The 16,503-nt window shown below is 37.4% G+C and overlaps 2 protein-coding genes across 2 annotated transcripts; one reads left to right on the forward strand and one right to left on the reverse strand.

Annotated features, from left to right (window-relative positions):
* Window positions 1-219: 219 nt before the first annotated feature.
* On the reverse strand, window positions 220-2,967 carry LOC106718738 (vesicular inhibitory amino acid transporter). Its single transcript, XM_014512902.2, has 4 exons — window positions 2,822-2,967; window positions 2,251-2,416; window positions 1,578-1,707; window positions 220-1,475 (listed from the first exon to the last, which is right to left on the reverse strand). The coding sequence occupies exons 1-4, from the start codon at window positions 2,958-2,960 to the stop codon at window positions 291-293; spliced, it is 1,620 nt and encodes a 539-aa protein (XP_014368388.2). The 5' UTR covers window positions 2,961-2,967; the 3' UTR covers window positions 220-290.
* A 1,364-nt stretch (window positions 2,968-4,331) lies between these two features.
* Window positions 4,332-9,665, forward strand: LOC106718657. The gene is made up of 10 exons (XM_045684584.1): window positions 4,332-4,396; window positions 4,712-4,882; window positions 5,513-5,590; window positions 5,714-5,855; window positions 6,064-6,295; window positions 6,656-6,845; window positions 7,503-7,602; window positions 8,014-8,139; window positions 8,626-8,750; window positions 9,400-9,665. Exons 1-10 carry the CDS (start codon window positions 4,334-4,336, stop codon window positions 9,544-9,546), a joined length of 1,374 nt encoding a protein of 457 aa, XP_045540540.1. The 5' UTR covers window positions 4,332-4,333; the 3' UTR covers window positions 9,547-9,665.
* The last annotated feature ends 6,838 nt before the right edge of the window (window positions 9,666-16,503 follow it).

The raw sequence follows: 16,503 nt of genomic DNA on the forward strand, positions 1-16,503 counted from the left end.
TGGAAGACGTTGGATTATTCATAATTATAGTGTATAATTTTAATTCTAATTTTATAAATTTATAGGTAGATACGTAAATCTATAAATTGGAAGACATGTTTCAAATATCAAGTATTACAACAGTTAATATTATTGTCATATATCTTATAAATCTAAGCTAAGATATAAACATTAAATCACATTCGACTAGACAATATCAACTTTAAACGACAATGTTGCTTGGAAAAAAATGCGGCGTCTATTAATAGTTCAACAACCTAAAACTATTTGATATACGAACTCTTTTGAAATTAGAAGGGCAAACCTATTTTGAATGCTTTCACGAGAGCAGAGCCGGAATCGTACATGCCAATTATACCAAAGAGAACACCTAGACAGATTATAAAATAATCATAAGCGATAGTAGTACTTTCGAGTTGATTGCCCTTCAATTTAATATGGAAATATGCAGGCCATATGAAACTCAACATGGTACCCGTAAAGCTGCCGATGAAACCCATCAATATCGCGAAGTGGGGAATAAAAATCGCCATCAGAACTGTAAATATTATCACTCCTAATCGCCAAGCTAGACCCCAAACTTTCAACTCACCGTCCAAAGCGTAAATCGTAGGAAAAAGTGTTTTAGGTTTGCCCCGGAACAGAGCTCGTTCAAGCAAATCACACGCAGCATAATAAGGTAAAGGGTAACTAAGCACGGCTTTTATAACAAGAAAAAAGTTCACGAGTCCTTTAAATCCAGCCGAACGAAGATTGTTGGTTATCACTTGCTGGGTATCATTTTGGAACGTCAAAAAACATAAATATCCGAAGATCGATTTGAAAGCGGCAGCTGCGATATGCGACCAATTTAACATCCATTCGAATTTAGAACGATCCTCCAAATTACCTTCTAAAGTGGGTAAGAATATTTGAGAAGTATACGAGAAAACGATTACACCCAAACTGATTGGGAAATTCTCGAAATCCAAATTCCATTTTACCTTCGACCAGCCCCAGTCGCCGATGTTAAGGATGCAGTATCCAATTACGATCGCGTTAATAATCAAATGGCTCATGGTGCACCAGAACGACAGCATACTGACGCTTTTCAAAGATTTCAAAAAGGCGAGTGGAAGAAGAAATATACCTATCAACATCATCCAAGAACGTGTATCTATAGAACCGTCGGGGAACGTTCCAATCATCAAATCACCGCAGACAACGACATAAAGAATACATGTCATGAGAAGTTCGATGATTTGAGCTATATTAACTATTCTCGCACCGTATTTTCTACCGAAACACTCTTTAGCAATCGATACGTAGGAATCCCGGACTCTAACGCGTTGGCCTGATACAGGATCGTCTTCATAGAGGCATTCGACTAAGATTTTCCCGGTGTAGCAGCAGATGTGTGCGATGCCGATCATTGCAGCGATGGCCCAGTAGCCTCCTTGGAGTACCGCGAAAGGCAGTGACACCACAAACATTCCCTGGGCGAAAACAAACACAATAATATTAAGGCGCATTCGGACCGACATAAAGACACTAAGTAGGACAAAGATGTCTGTAAGATTTTATGTAGGGTAACTTACTTGGATAGCATTAGTGACATTCCAGGCAGCTTGATACTCGTTGATCTTAGCACCCGGCTTGCCACCACCCTCTTCAAAACCCCCCTCTTCGGACGAAGCATAGAAATCCACACTCTGCATGCTTTGAGTCCTGGAAAATAAAGCAGTAAAGAATAGTAGTGTGTAGTAAAAGTGTATTCCCATATTGCAGTCAACTCTGTTACTTTGAAATTTCGGACTGAAACAAATAAATTAATGAGTGAAGAAAAGTCTAAGTTTCCTTTCACTTGTTTCAAGAGAATTAAAACTATGTGTTGGTGTTATTAAAATAGATGAAGTCAGAAAAATTGCATTAAGTCCTGATTTACTATTTCAAGTAATCAGAATTTTTTTACGATTTTTATTACATAAAACAAGAAAACTTTTAAAAGATTAGCAGTTTTTATTTTTTAAACTGCTAAAATATAAACCATTGTAAGTAAAACTACTGGAAAGTTCTGGAATGGCGGCCACGGGCAGGTCGACGCAGCGTGGGCAGGCCTGCCGCAAGATGGATCGATGATTTGCTCATGGTTGCGGGAGTATCCTGGATTCGGGTTGCACAGGACCGATTATCGTGGCGATGTTTGGGGGAGGCCTATGCCCAGCAGTGGGCGTTACGTGGCCGAGAAGAAGAAGAAGAAGTAAAACTTACCTTGGTGCGCCATCTTGTTGTGGGTAAGTGTTCTGATAGCTGGTAAAGGAGTCTTCAGCCTGCAGTTCACCGCTGAGAAACGGATTAGTGGGGTTCGTCGACTGGTAAGTAGGTGAAGTGGTTTCGTTCATAGTCGATAGCTCGCAGCTTTCACCCATGTCTGTGTCTGTAAGGAATCATTCATTCATCAATAGTCTAAATAGTTGTCGGCATAAGAGAAGTTGATCTGTTCTTCTTTCAGTTTGATGACGTTGAAAGTGACATAAGGTACAAAACTAGCTCCAGAAAAAATTTATTGAAGACCTAATGTTTCAAAAATTACATGAAATAATGTAATTATGAGGTAAAGAATTGGGGTTACGCAATGACAAGTTAAAATAATTAAAAAATATAAATTTTTGGCAACTATACGTTGTTAGAGTTTTTGAATATTTTAAGTTTAATTACGTTACGGTCTTTTAAAGAATTTTTCTTTTCCTTTATAGTAGTTGTGCTAAAATACATGGTCTTTAAGTTTTGAGATAAGAAGCCTTTAAAGAAATCTACTACATATAATGTACGTTTTACATACCAAGGTTTGCGAATCTGACATTTTGAGGGGGCCGTGAAGATTGTCCTGGCTTATCGGGAATCTGCTGTCTTACTGTCTGCATTGCCACGTCCAGAACATTTTTCAATGGAGGCATCTTAATACGGCCTAGGTTCATCATCTTTGCGAATTTTACAACCGCGATTTACTTTAAATATATATTTTAAAAATAATGTATAAAAATTCACTGAATTTTCTTATTATATTTTATAAATTGACTTATTTTGGAAGACGTCGTTTTATAACACTTTATCGCTTACATTAACTATAACAATAATTTAAATCTAATTTGGAAGACTTCTTTTCACTATCACCATTAAAATTGGTGTTACATTTTAAATTGGCTTTTCTTTGACAGCCATTTTGGTTTTTATATTATTCCCCGATTCTCGGATCCTTATTTTGTTGCACTGATGTCACTTTTTGGCGTTTTTTGAAAAGTATTATTGGATTTTAGCCATTTTAAAATGATTTTTTCTTATAAGAGATGCTCTCTGTGAGGTGTATCGGTTTTGTGGGAGGACCCCTAAGGTCTGCAGCGCGGAAAAGCTGCGCGGAGAATGGATCGATAGGGCGGAACGAATTCTCTTTCTTGGCACAATAACTCGACCCGTAATAGCAGAATATAGGTTATTTGTTATTACGGTGTCAATTTTACGCTACGATTTACAATTGAACAAGTTCAACGTTGATTCTGCTTTTTTGGTTCGATATATGAATGGGTTTTGTCGATTAAATGATACATTAGCATGCTTCAGTTTTTAATTTATATTTAGTACATCTATATATATAAAAGAAAGTCGTGTTAGTTACACTATTTATAACTCAAGAACGGCTGAATCGATTTGACTGAAAATTGGTGGGCAGGTAGCTTAGAACCAGGAAACGGACATAGGATAATTTTTACCCCGTTTTCACTTTTTTTTTATTCCGCGCGGACGGCGTCGCGGGTAAAAGCTAGTTTATTATAGTTCTCTAATTTGTGTAGATCTGTATTATCGCTTTTAATTTTAACTAGCTATGGTCCGCGACTCCGTCCGCGCGGAATAAAAAAAATTAATAAGCCTATGTGTTCTTCCAGACTATGTTCTACATCTATGCCAAATTTCATCAAGATCCGTTAAGCGGTTCCGGAGATACCTTCAAACAAACATCCATCTATCTAAACATTCGTATTTATAATATTACTAAGAAGTAAGATAACAGTTATAAGCCTTTAGAAATGTACTGTTATAGCAATATAGAGTTGACAGTGTCTTAAAAAATGCTCGCTATCCTATATTTCACGTATATATACAACAATGATCATCAAATGTCCTTTCTATTCGGGATATTTGTATCTTTCATAAGATTTGTAGACGATAATTTGATTTTCATTACTTTAGCTTTGTTCTCTTAGATTCAATTAACGTATTTCAATTAAAATAAATTGATCGTTAACAGTTTCGTTGTTTTTTTATATGATTTTTATGTATTTCTTATGTGTTGCTGACCATGGTTGTGAGTAACGGCGTTTGGATATTAAGTTTTTTATTTATACATGTCTTTTATAAATCGGTAAGATTTCTTTTTTGGTATACGAAGGATTAATGAGACAGGAAAATAGTTGTGGATAGAACCGTTTCTATATTCTTATTTAAGTTAACATTAAACATTTTTCTTATGTATTAAACGTAGTTACGCATATAAGAAATAAATTTTATTTTACACACATTATGCACTCTTAAAAGCGTTATATGCATACTTTGAAGAATTTTCATTTATTAGTATTTATAAAAATTACAAAACTAACTGATATAAATTACTGACAATTGCTCTTTTTAACTTCATACTAACATTTAAAGGGTACCATCGAATGTTAATTATTTTTAGTACGCATACAATGTAAGAAATCATCCATGTTGTCAAGAGCCAAGTGAGAACCTCACTCTGGGCATGATCATTGATGCTTACGAGATCTACGGCCATGATCCAACAGATAAGCTGGACTTCCTCGTTCACTATCAGATAGAGATGATGAAGATTAAACGCGCTCGTGATCAGGTCAGTTGTAGCCAGAAATTCCCAAAAATTCAGACTTGTTTAAAAAAAAATGTGAGCCGTCATGGGACGCCTGGCAGATGTGAAACATCGTGTATGTACAAGTAATGTGCATAAAATATTAAATATTATAATTAAATAAATAAATAATAACAATAATGATTATAATGATAATATATGTATATCTCAGTATAGCGTGGCGACCCGTCGCCACGGCAAGCGTCGCCACGCCAACAATTAGGTTTACAAGTGATCATATATATGTTTCACATCAAAAATTACTGGTGTGGGTAAGCTCCGTGGTGATTGATATTTTCTTCAAATATTCATAAGTTTAGTTTTTTCTACCCTGAGTAAACCCCTACAGGCCCCTAGACCCCAGGGGTTTCTGGACTAATTTGGACATTACTTGTCAAAACTCGAGGGTCGACACATGTAGTACTGTTCATATCAGCATACATCATACATCACTATCAGCCGTCATATCTGAATTTACTCCGTTTTTGACCGACTTCAAAAAGAAGGAGGTTATTACGCATATTATCTTTCACACTATCTTTTAGGTTAGATCCAGTCTAAGCTATATTATTTCTGAATACCTACATGTCATGTAATTTGTTTTATTTTCTACAGTATTTAATCAATGAATACATTCACATCGCTACTGATCATTTGGGCAGGTTTATAACTCTGCATATTAAAGAACTAAAGGTAAGAAGTCATCACAGACCTCACCAGTTTCTATGTAACTTTCTATTTACTTAATGGTGGAATTGTTATGTTTTATATTGAATAATCGTAGGCTAAGGATTTGTATTGTGCTGTTGGTTGTAGGTATTACTAATAGCACTTGAGGATGCAATAGACAATATGTTGACTATGTATGATAACCATAATGCAATTAAATCGGAGAGGGTGGCCACATATAACACCGGATCCGGCGGCGCGGTGCCTACCGAGTTTTATTTGAGTCAAGGTAATATAGAATTAGTTCACTAACTACCTTACAAGAGTCGTCAAATAGTTATTAAAGTCTTTTATTACACTAAATCTACAGCTTTATTTACCATTGGTACCAATTCACTATTTAAGTAACTCTTAACAAATTGAGTGTGGTAGAAGACCATAGTCTTTTGATATAATGATTTTTTTTTAGCTAACAACGTATGTGGTACCTTTTTCAGAGTTTTATTGCGGTAAAAACGTTTATTTATTCGTATCGGAGTTGTACAGTGATATTTATAATATGGGCCGAGGTCCTGCGCCGTATTGTAAGAGCAGGGGCTTCCATTTCCTTGGCTTCGTGCACTATATGGATGAAAATAGATATTTCTTAGAAGAAGACCCGAATATTGTGTTCCAAATGGACAATTACATTCATGGTTTGGAATGTCACTTGGGTATGTGTATTTTTAGGTGAGTGCGGTTGCCTTTTTTGGACTCGAATAACTTAATCTTTCGTATCATTACTAACAATAATATAACTAGTAATATGTACACATTTGATTACGAATTGACTAAGAATACTAATCGATAGAAGCCCTTTGAAATCGGTCTCACACTAGATCACAATGAAACGAGCAATTATCATATTTATGACTTTATAGAAGACCGAGTTAATAAGTCGTTCTAAGGATGCTGATAAGCTGATAAGTTATGTATGCACCTTAGGTAATTACGGTCACTAAAAAGCTAAATTCACTTTCTTCAAATACAAAACAAAACAAAGCATTCGTAGAATAATAATATTTAATAATATACAACTACCCTCTACAGATTTCCTTTTAAAAAGAACCTGCAGCACGTGAGAGACGTGTCGACGCTACCAAAGGCGATAGTGAAGTGCGGCACGGACATGTACAAGCTGCCGCCCCTCACCGCCGCATCGTGCATCATCACGTCCGGTTCCTTTATACTTGACTTCAATATACAGGGAATACGGTTCCGGCACTACGATTATTTATTGGTATTTCAATATATTTATATTTCATATATACTGATATTATATAAAGAGAAAAGATTTTTTGTTTGTTTGCTTGCATTGATAGGTTCCGAAACTAATGAACCGATTTGAATAATTCTTCCACTGGGAAGCTACACTACTTTCAAGTGACATAGGCTATATTTATTACGATTTTTTTAGTTCCGCGCGACCCGAGTCGCGGTAAATTGTTAGTAATACACAAGTTTAGCATCACATCACGCTTTCAGCTTTTTAGATTACAGGTGGTCACAATGGAATAAATGTATAAATACTTGCATTCGGTACTATCCTCTATTTACTACAATTTTGTTATCTCTATTTATCAAAGATAATGACAATAGTGTTTGATATTCTCATCTTATTTTGACTCTGTTGAGCGCAGAATTAGACATTCTGCCAAAGAAGTGGCACCGTAACCACCAAAACCTTTGTCTTTTTATGTTAGAAAAAGATAGACGAAAAATGTAAAAGAGGATAGCGCGGGAGTTACTCGCACACTTATTCGCGAATTGAGTGTGGAATTATAAATATGTGTATCGTTTTTGAATAAGTGAATTTAACAACGAATAAAAGCACTTTCTGCTGCCGAGCTGCTTATTTAAAATTATACAGACTTTAACTACAATATATTAATTTCAGATAATGCCCAACGGACATACTTATTACACCAAAGAGAAGTTCTCTCCATTAGTTTGTGACCATCATGTCTGCGAATGGAACAATACTAACTTTTATGGAGGTAAGAATTTCAAAATGAGATAAATCGGTAAAAATATATATTTTTTATTCAAGCTATCGTAGTAACTCGAGGCAAACATAAATAGACGTATGTTTAATAATATAAATACGAAGTAGTCATAAAAGCTGTAAATTTCTTATTTAACTGACATCACAATTTAACAAATTACTATTAACGTCTGGTTTACATTACGCCAGTACAGTAGGTTAGTAGCCAAGTCCTAGCATGGACAATGTCATTCATGTCATTGGAGCCAGTTAGTGTTTACATTATGCCAGCGCTGATTTTAAGCGTTATTGTCCTACTGTACTGGCATATTGTAAACCAGATATAACAGATAGGCGCTATTAGTGATTTAGAACCCAGAAATAATTGAATTTTACTGAAATTTACCCTTTTTTAAAATTCCAGGCCCATTCATAATTCCCGGTGACCCAGGCACCGGCCTGTCCCCAATTCCGCCTTTCATCGAGCAAACGACAGAATACTTTCAACAGACCACCACAACCCCTAATGAATTCAATCCAAATATCACTTGTAAGTTATTCATACTTTCAATATTTTACAGTGTTACATCGAGTTTCCTCTATGTAAAAACTTGAATAAAAACATGCTCACGATCCTATCAGCGGCAAAGTTTTAAGCAGAAGTATTTTTTTTTTTTCATATCATGAATTCGCCCAAATAGTGAAGCGCCCGCTATCTATAGATGTTCGCAAATCCAGACGCGTTGCCTACCTTTAATCGACAGAGGCGGAAACGTACAGAAAGAGTATGTCTCCTCTTCCTACGTGTTCCTTCCTCCATAGAAACCACTTCCCATTCTTTATCTTAAATAAGAAAAAGGTGAGAAGGGAATGGGAACTAAAACTAGGCCTCCAGCGCGCACACTCATCAGACTGTATGCGGAATTGCTTCCACTTGACGCCTGTCTTCTGTGTGGTCGTGGTATTTTATCGGGAGAGCCGACCAATTCGTGTAACAGATGTTGTTGCTGGCGTCTACCACTGTTACATATTTCAGACACATTGGACGGTTGTTGGTTCATGTTTCCACCTAACTATGGCTCGATTGGCGGCATCAGTTACCTCGACCCGCTATCAATAAATGAGTACCGCTACACGTGTCAAGGTGTTGGGAATAACAAGGTAAGAATTAAACCCCCTTTTAGGAGTCTTTACCCCCCTTCGAATTATATTTCAGCAACGTTATATCTTAAAGCCATATTACCATTAGTCTTTAAAACAGCATTTCCCTTATTTTAATTATTAATACGTTCATGCGAATTTATTATAACCTAAAAAAAAAGGCTACACCCAAGTTTAGTTGATCCGGTGACGATACAGACTAGTTTCAGGCCTAACTATATCTAACTCCAAGTCTATGGGACTAACTATATCAGGGATGGTGAACTAATGGCACGCGACATAACATTTTGGGCCCGTGACAAAATTAATTATGTACTACCAAAAATATGTGAAGTCGGGTACTTCATATGAGGAGCTAAGACAAGTGATCCTTACGCTACAAAATTCAGAATATCACAAACTAAAATGATTCGGTCTATAACCTCATTATATATTTCTTTAAAAAAAATGACATAGCTCTAAAAGGTGTCGCACCCCTGAACCCATACTTTTGTGTGAAAATTTTTAATTTATCCTAACTTATCTCGTTACTATTTTAATTCAGTATTTGTTAAGTAATAATTTTTGATGATTTAAGGGGGAAATAGGGTGGAAGGACTAAAATGACTTTTCTGGGACCTGATTATGTTTTTTGAATATAATTTTCCAGGGTCTGTACTGGTATCCGCAATGGATGGGTGCGCCTCCTCACCATCCTTACCCACAATCAGACGACGCGCCCGCAGACATACCGCAAGGTATCGCTGGCTCCTACTACCCGCATTTGGAGCATGTACCACCAAATATACCTGTCTAATAAAGCTATTTGGAAAACTGTCTACAGTATTTTAAAGGTTAACTCTAAAAGGCAGGCATTCGTAAACATCTTCGTAATATGCTTTTCCTATTAATGTTTAGGTTAAGATTTAGAAAGATATATATTGGGATTTAGGCCCACTTGTGAAGTGATAAATATATATCAATGTGTTCCTTATCTCTATATTACAGAGATAATATAATTTAATGATTTCTAAAACGACAAATCTTAGAATTAAATAAATTAATCTTAAATTTTGAGGTTATCAGCCATATTGAAGTGCAATTTAATCAATAAATCGTCTATTTAATATTTCACGATTGCATTTACTTTACAACTAGAATATGACTGCAATAATATTAAATTCTACTTTTTTGTTAATATTTAACTAGCTGCCGCCTGCGACTCCGTTCGCGCGGAATAAACTTAATTAACCATGCCAATAACCAACATCCAAGCAACCATTTTGGAGATACCTTCAAACAAACATCCATCCATCTAAACATTCGCTTTTATAATATTAGTAAGATAATTATGCTTCACCTTCTGTGTGGGTCCAAAAATGCTTTCCTTTGTTTGAAAAATAGGGATTAAAGGTTTAAAAAGCCAAATATACAATTTTTATTAACTTTTAATTCATATTCTTAATAAACAAAATTTACACAAAAAAAAAAGAAAACAACAAAATCGATGTCAATTCAATACACCCGAATTGAAAAGTGTAAAACAAAATAATTTTATAAAGAGAAAAAAATAATTGTACAATCGTGTACAAAAGTGTCTTAAATACGAAAAATTTATTAAAAGAAAATAAAAAAACGAAAAAAGTACGCATCTTAAGTGACTTATCACTAAATTAATCACCAAAAATTCTTATTGCACAGTACTAATAATTTTAAATACAAAAAAAATTGCATTATAAAGCGAAAATTTTTCGATTTCCTATAAATTTAATATTAAATCTGTAGCTCAAGCCAACTGTAACTGTTTCTAAATGTTACTTAAATATATATCTTAATATTTACTGAACAAACTTTATATAATAGTCTATCACACTTTTATAATGGTACTACCCGTGCACAATAACATGGTACTTGAATGAATGACGTCATAGCAATGTATAGTCTTTAAAAAGCCTTACATCTTGAAGCAAATTGTAATTTTAAATGTAAATAAACTATTTCGCTCACTTTACTATATACTAGATACTCTGCTTTTGCAGTTACATTCGGTTCAGAGATATTAAACCCTTGAATTACCATAAAATTCTGTATGTGAAAGTGAACCTCATGTTATTGTCCACGGGTAGTATGTATTTTTATGTTACAACGTATAGAATTACCAAATTAAAGAAAAATATACACAAACAAACGGAAAAAATTTTAAAATCAGATTTTTTTTTGTCCAAAACTTATAAATATGTAAAATTATAAGTAATTTTTAATACGTAACAAATTTTAGATCTAAAGAATGTTTCAATTAAAAATAAACAGGTTGAAATAAAAAACAATTACAAAAATTTTGTAACACGTTCTAGAAAATATGTTTTAATTTTAAATATATTTTGAAAAAAAAACAAAAAGGTACAGCGTGATTTTTCTTATAATTATTGGAAAGTAAATAAATGCAATATAGAGAAAGGAAATAGTATTAACAAAGTGATGATGTATGACTGAGATTTTTTTTGTACAAAATTTTTTTTTTACAAATTTTTCAGTTTTAATTTTCCTCCTGAATTATTAAAAATAAACTAGTATATTTAACTAGTTTACTATTTTTTAATTTGTCATTTAATTTTTCTGAATACAATGAAATATTTTGATACATAAAAAAAAAATAGGAAACATCTAGATTTTTTCGAACTTGATATTTTCTACACAACTGTATTTCCAATACAGATATGACTTTAAACAAATATTAGATTTAAGTGTGCCACAAATGAAATTAAAAAAATATATTTTCAAATAATGTAAGGTGACCAAACTTTTTGTCTCTGGCAACATATTATTTGGGCGGAACGTTAGCTACACCTTTTTTAAATACATAATAAGGTATAAAAAATATGATTTTATTGGAACAGGTACTGGCTTAATTAATAACATAGTCGAATATACCTTTATAATTACATTTAGGCACATATGTTATATATTTGCTAGGGAAAAGTTAAAAAAATTAACATTCACATGCTCTATATGGCCATTATGACCATATAGGAATTTAAAAAAATAGTACGTACTGTAGCTTTAATTATTAATATGTATTTACTTGAACTTTACTCATATATATATATATATATATATATATATATATATATATATATATATATATATATATATATATATATATATATATATATATATATATATATATATAAATATACAAATATATAAAATATATATGAGTAAAGTTCAAGTTATATATATATCGAGGGGTGAAAGGCTATTTGTTTTAAGCGACATTTTTTGCGATATTGACATATATATATTCAGAATCAGGGATTTTTTCTGATTCTGAATATATATATATGAGTGAAGTTCTTAGTTGTATGTCTTAGATATATATTATATATATATATTATATTTCATTAGTAAATAAATAAGAGATCAAGATATAAATGGTGTTACGGATATCAAGTAATATATTGTTACGAACGTACAAAGTCACGTGAAACCCTTTACTCAACACTAGATGGCGTTAGAGGTACTGTTGTGAAATTATAAAACTGGAAGTATCTCGAAAACCGCGGCGCGCGAGCGTGAGAAATGAGTCATCTTTCCGGAAGCGTCCAAATCGGTCGATGACGTTCGCGCCTTTTGGAAACGTTCCAGAAAGGAACTTTCTGGAATGGTCTCGGACTCGACTCGGCCTATATAAATAGCCGCAGGGAGGCGAGCGAGTTCAGTTCAGTTTGAGCTACCTTCGAGGCGACTTCGAAGCGACAACCAGCGATACAAGGGAAACCTTCTACTTGGCTACGACCTAGGACATCGTTAGTGCTTAGTGATTGGACCTAGTGCTTTGTGTTGGACCTAGTGTTAGTTCAATAAAGTCTTCAAAGAGTCAGCAGGTTTTTCTCTCCAAATTCCTCGAACCCTAGCACGTAACAATTGGTGTCGGAAGTGAGATTTGGAGATGCCATTGACTCCGAGAGAGGACTTCAAGGAAGGCGTCAGGACAAGGGCTCAACGTGCTGCGGTGGCCACACCCATTGGGGACCAAGCTCCGCCCACCGTGGACCAAGCCCCACCCACTGGCCCCACCTACCAGGCCCCGCCCACTGACCACACCCCCCAGACTCCGCCCACTCAGGTGCAGGCCACGCCCACTTTGGCTCAAGCTCCGCCCACTTTGGCTCAAAACCCGCCCACTGACTCCGCCCACCTGGCCACGCCCACCAGCGGCATCGTAGCTTCTTCAGTGGCTCTTCAATTAGAAAGCTTAATTGAATTAATGGAGCTGCAAAGGGCTGAAATTCGGGAAATGAAGGAGTCACAAGAATGCAAATTCGGTGCTTTACAAGAGTCACAAGAACGCAAGCTGACTACGATTCAAGAGTTCCAAAAAGCTGAAATCCGAGCGGTTCGAGAATCACAAGAGCAACAAAGAGAACTTCAAGAAAAAGCGCTTGGGGCTATTAATAATCTTAGTAACACGGTGGGCAAACTTCGAAAAGATGTCGACGTAGTGGAAGAACGAGTTACCGGGTTAGGATTGGATGTCGAGAATGTGAAAACCGGCCTCTCTGAACTTCAAAAGAAAGTAGTGCGCCTTGAAACCGTGGGAGTTGCGTTGTCTAGTGGAACTACCGGAGTGGCGCAAGGACCAAGAGTGAAAGTGCCGCCATACGATGGCACTACTCCTTGGAACGCTTATCGTCAGCAATTCCAGACTGTTGCTACTGCCAACGGATGGACGGAAGAGCAATGCCTGACCGCTCTCACTGTTGCGCTCAGAGGGCAAGCTTTGACGGTCCTGGAAGCGCTGCCCCACACAGGAAATGGGTTCAAAGACCTGATGGAGGCACTTGAAGCCAGATACGGGGAGCGACATCTAGAGCACGTGTTCCGTGCCCAACTGCGTGACAGAGTCCAACGCTCAGGAGAAGGACTACAACAATGGGCGTTGGAAATTGAAAAACTGGTCAGGAAGGCGCACCCAGGAGCCGACGTCAAGATGGTAGAAACGAATATCGTTCAAGCTTTTGTCGACGGAATCAAAGACTTGGAGGTCAGAGCTGCAGTGAGGCTTCGTCACCATACCTCTCTAAAGGAAGCATTGGCGCATGCTTTGGAGGTCGAGGCTGTTCGCTATGACATACGGCAGACCCATAAGATCCGCGAGGTCACTGACGAAGTCAAGGAGGTTAAGGCTCCCACGAAGAAAAGTTTTGGAGCCAAATGTTACAAGTGCGGCGAAAGGGGCCATCTTCAGCTCAGCTGCACGCAGAAGGAGACCCAGATGGCAAGGATGAAAAGGATTGAGGAACTCGTAGAGGAGCTGAAGAAGCAAGTGGCTTCGTCCCCTGCTCGGGATCAGGGAAACGAATAAAAGCCAGGACTACGGGGCGAGTACTGGCTGACGCGGAGGAAGCCCCGCTTACTGTTATCTCCCAGGCATGCAGTGGGAATAGTCTTGCGATTCAGGGGACCATTAACGGGACAGATTGCAAAATGACTCTAGACACAGGAGCCTCTAGAACAATAGTGAATCCAAATCTGGTTAAAGCTGCAAGGGAACACAAGAGGAGAATTAACTGTCGGCTTCTTACTGCCTCCGGTCAACCAATACCCGTCCTGGGAGAAATGTTAGTTACGATGTATGTAGGGGGGTCTCCATACACTCATGACGTTATCGTGGCTGAGATTATGGATGATTGCATCTTGGGTTTGGATTTCATGAAGAAACACGACTGCCGAATTAATGTCGCAGACGGAGTTTTTAAGTGTGGTGAAGAAGAAATCTTCATTCTTGGAGGTGCCTGTGGGAAAGTCCAATGTGTAAAGAAAGTCATTATTCCTGGACGAGCGGAAGCTCGGGTGCTGGTGAAACTGCCGCCAGCTGAAAAGAAAAAGTCAAACAGATGCGTGTTGATCGAAGACACACCTACCAAGACATCGGCGCAAAAACTGATGACGGCGAGAACCCTTGTTTGTGGAAGCAGTAACGCTGTGGTCAACGTTTTGAATCTTGGTGATCGCGAGATCTGCTTGAACAAAGGTGACGTCATTGGAAAGTGCGAGGAAGTTGTCTGGATGAAACGGTGTAGTTCGATTACAGGCCCAGATTCACCAAACATCAACAACTACGGATTAGTGACTGAACTACTCGACGGCTGCAAGAGTAATCTGACTTATTCGCAGAGCATGAAAGCTAAGAAGTTTTTACAGCGCTACGCGAATATCTTCTCCAGTCAGGAAGGCGACCTTGGAAGAACGTCGATGGTTCAGCACAGGATAGATACCGGAAGCGAGAGACCAATTCGTCAACGAGCAAGACGGATACCAATTGCAAAGGAAAAAGAAGTTGAAGGCCTTTTAGAGGACATGAAAAGGAATAAAATTATTGAACCATCTTCAAGTCCGTGGTGCTCACCTGTTGTATTAGTGAAGAAGAAAGATGGTAGCACGAGATTTTGTGTGGACTATAGGCGTCTCAATGATGTCACTAAGAAGGACAGTTACCCGTTACCTCGAATCGACGACACTTTGGATACCTTGAGTGGCATGAAATGGTTCTCGACCCTAGACCTGAAATCTGGATACTGGCAAGTAGAAATTCACCCAAAAGACAAGGAGAAGACAGCTTTCTCGACTGGTAAAGGTTTATGGCAATTCAACGTCATGCCCTTCGGATTGTGCAACGCACCTGCCACATTTGAGCGACTCATGGAGTGTGTACTGGCAGGCTTAGTTGGAGAGGCTTGCTTAGTCTATTTAGACGACGTCATCATTGTCGGCCGTGACTTCGAGGACCATTTGCGAAACTTGGAGCGTGTTTTCGTCAAAATAGAGGGAGCTAAATTAAAGTTGAACCCGAAAAAGTGTCGTTTATTCAGGAATAAGGTCAATTATCTCGGCCATGTAATCTCTAGTGACGGAATTCAGACAGACCCGGAAAAACTGGAAGCAGTTCAAAAATGGCCTACCCCTAAGGATAAAACCGAAGTACGGGCATTCCTCGGCCTATGTTCATACTACAGGCGTTTTGTTAAGGGATTCTCAGAGATAGCCAAGCCATTACATCGGCTGACAGAAGATAAACGACAATTTAGTTGGGATGAAACTTGTGAAGATTCTTTTCAGAAACTGAAGAAACATCTGTGTGAAACACCAATCCTGGGGTATCCACAAAGTGAAGGTCAGTTTATAGTTGACACGGATGCAAGTAACACGGCCATTGGAGGGGTGTTATCACAAAAACAGGGTGAGAGAGAAGTTGTTATAGCATATTTCAGCAAATCTTTATCCAAGCCAGAAAGAAACTACTGTGTAACAAGAAGAGAACTCTTGGCTGTTGTAAAGACGCTGCAACATTTCAACAAATATCTCATCGGCAGACAGTTTTTGCTGCGAACTGATCACGCAGCCTTGAAGTGGCTACTGCAATTTAAGAATCCAGAAGGTCAAGTAGCTAGATGGATTGAACAGCTCCAGGAGTATGACTTCAAGACGGAACACCGCAGCGGAAAGACACATGGGAATGCCGATGCACTCTCACGAAGGCCGTGTCCGGAAGACTGCAAACATTGTGTTAAGCAAGAATCTAATGAAGTCACATTGAAGCTAACGAGAACAAGTCCTTTGGGTCTCTGGGAGAGTGATTCTATGAGGGACGCTCAAGAAAAAGATGACGATATTCGGCACATCATCGCATGGAAGAAACGGGGTGACGTAAAACCAACCTGGAGTGAGGTTGCACCCACTGGCGCTGTCACTAAGGCGTACTGGGCGCAATGGG

Source organism: Papilio machaon, chromosome 26 (genome assembly GCF_912999745.1).
Source record: "Papilio machaon chromosome 26, ilPapMach1.1, whole genome shotgun sequence".
Classification (NCBI taxonomy): domain Eukaryota; kingdom Metazoa; phylum Arthropoda; class Insecta; order Lepidoptera; family Papilionidae; genus Papilio; species Papilio machaon.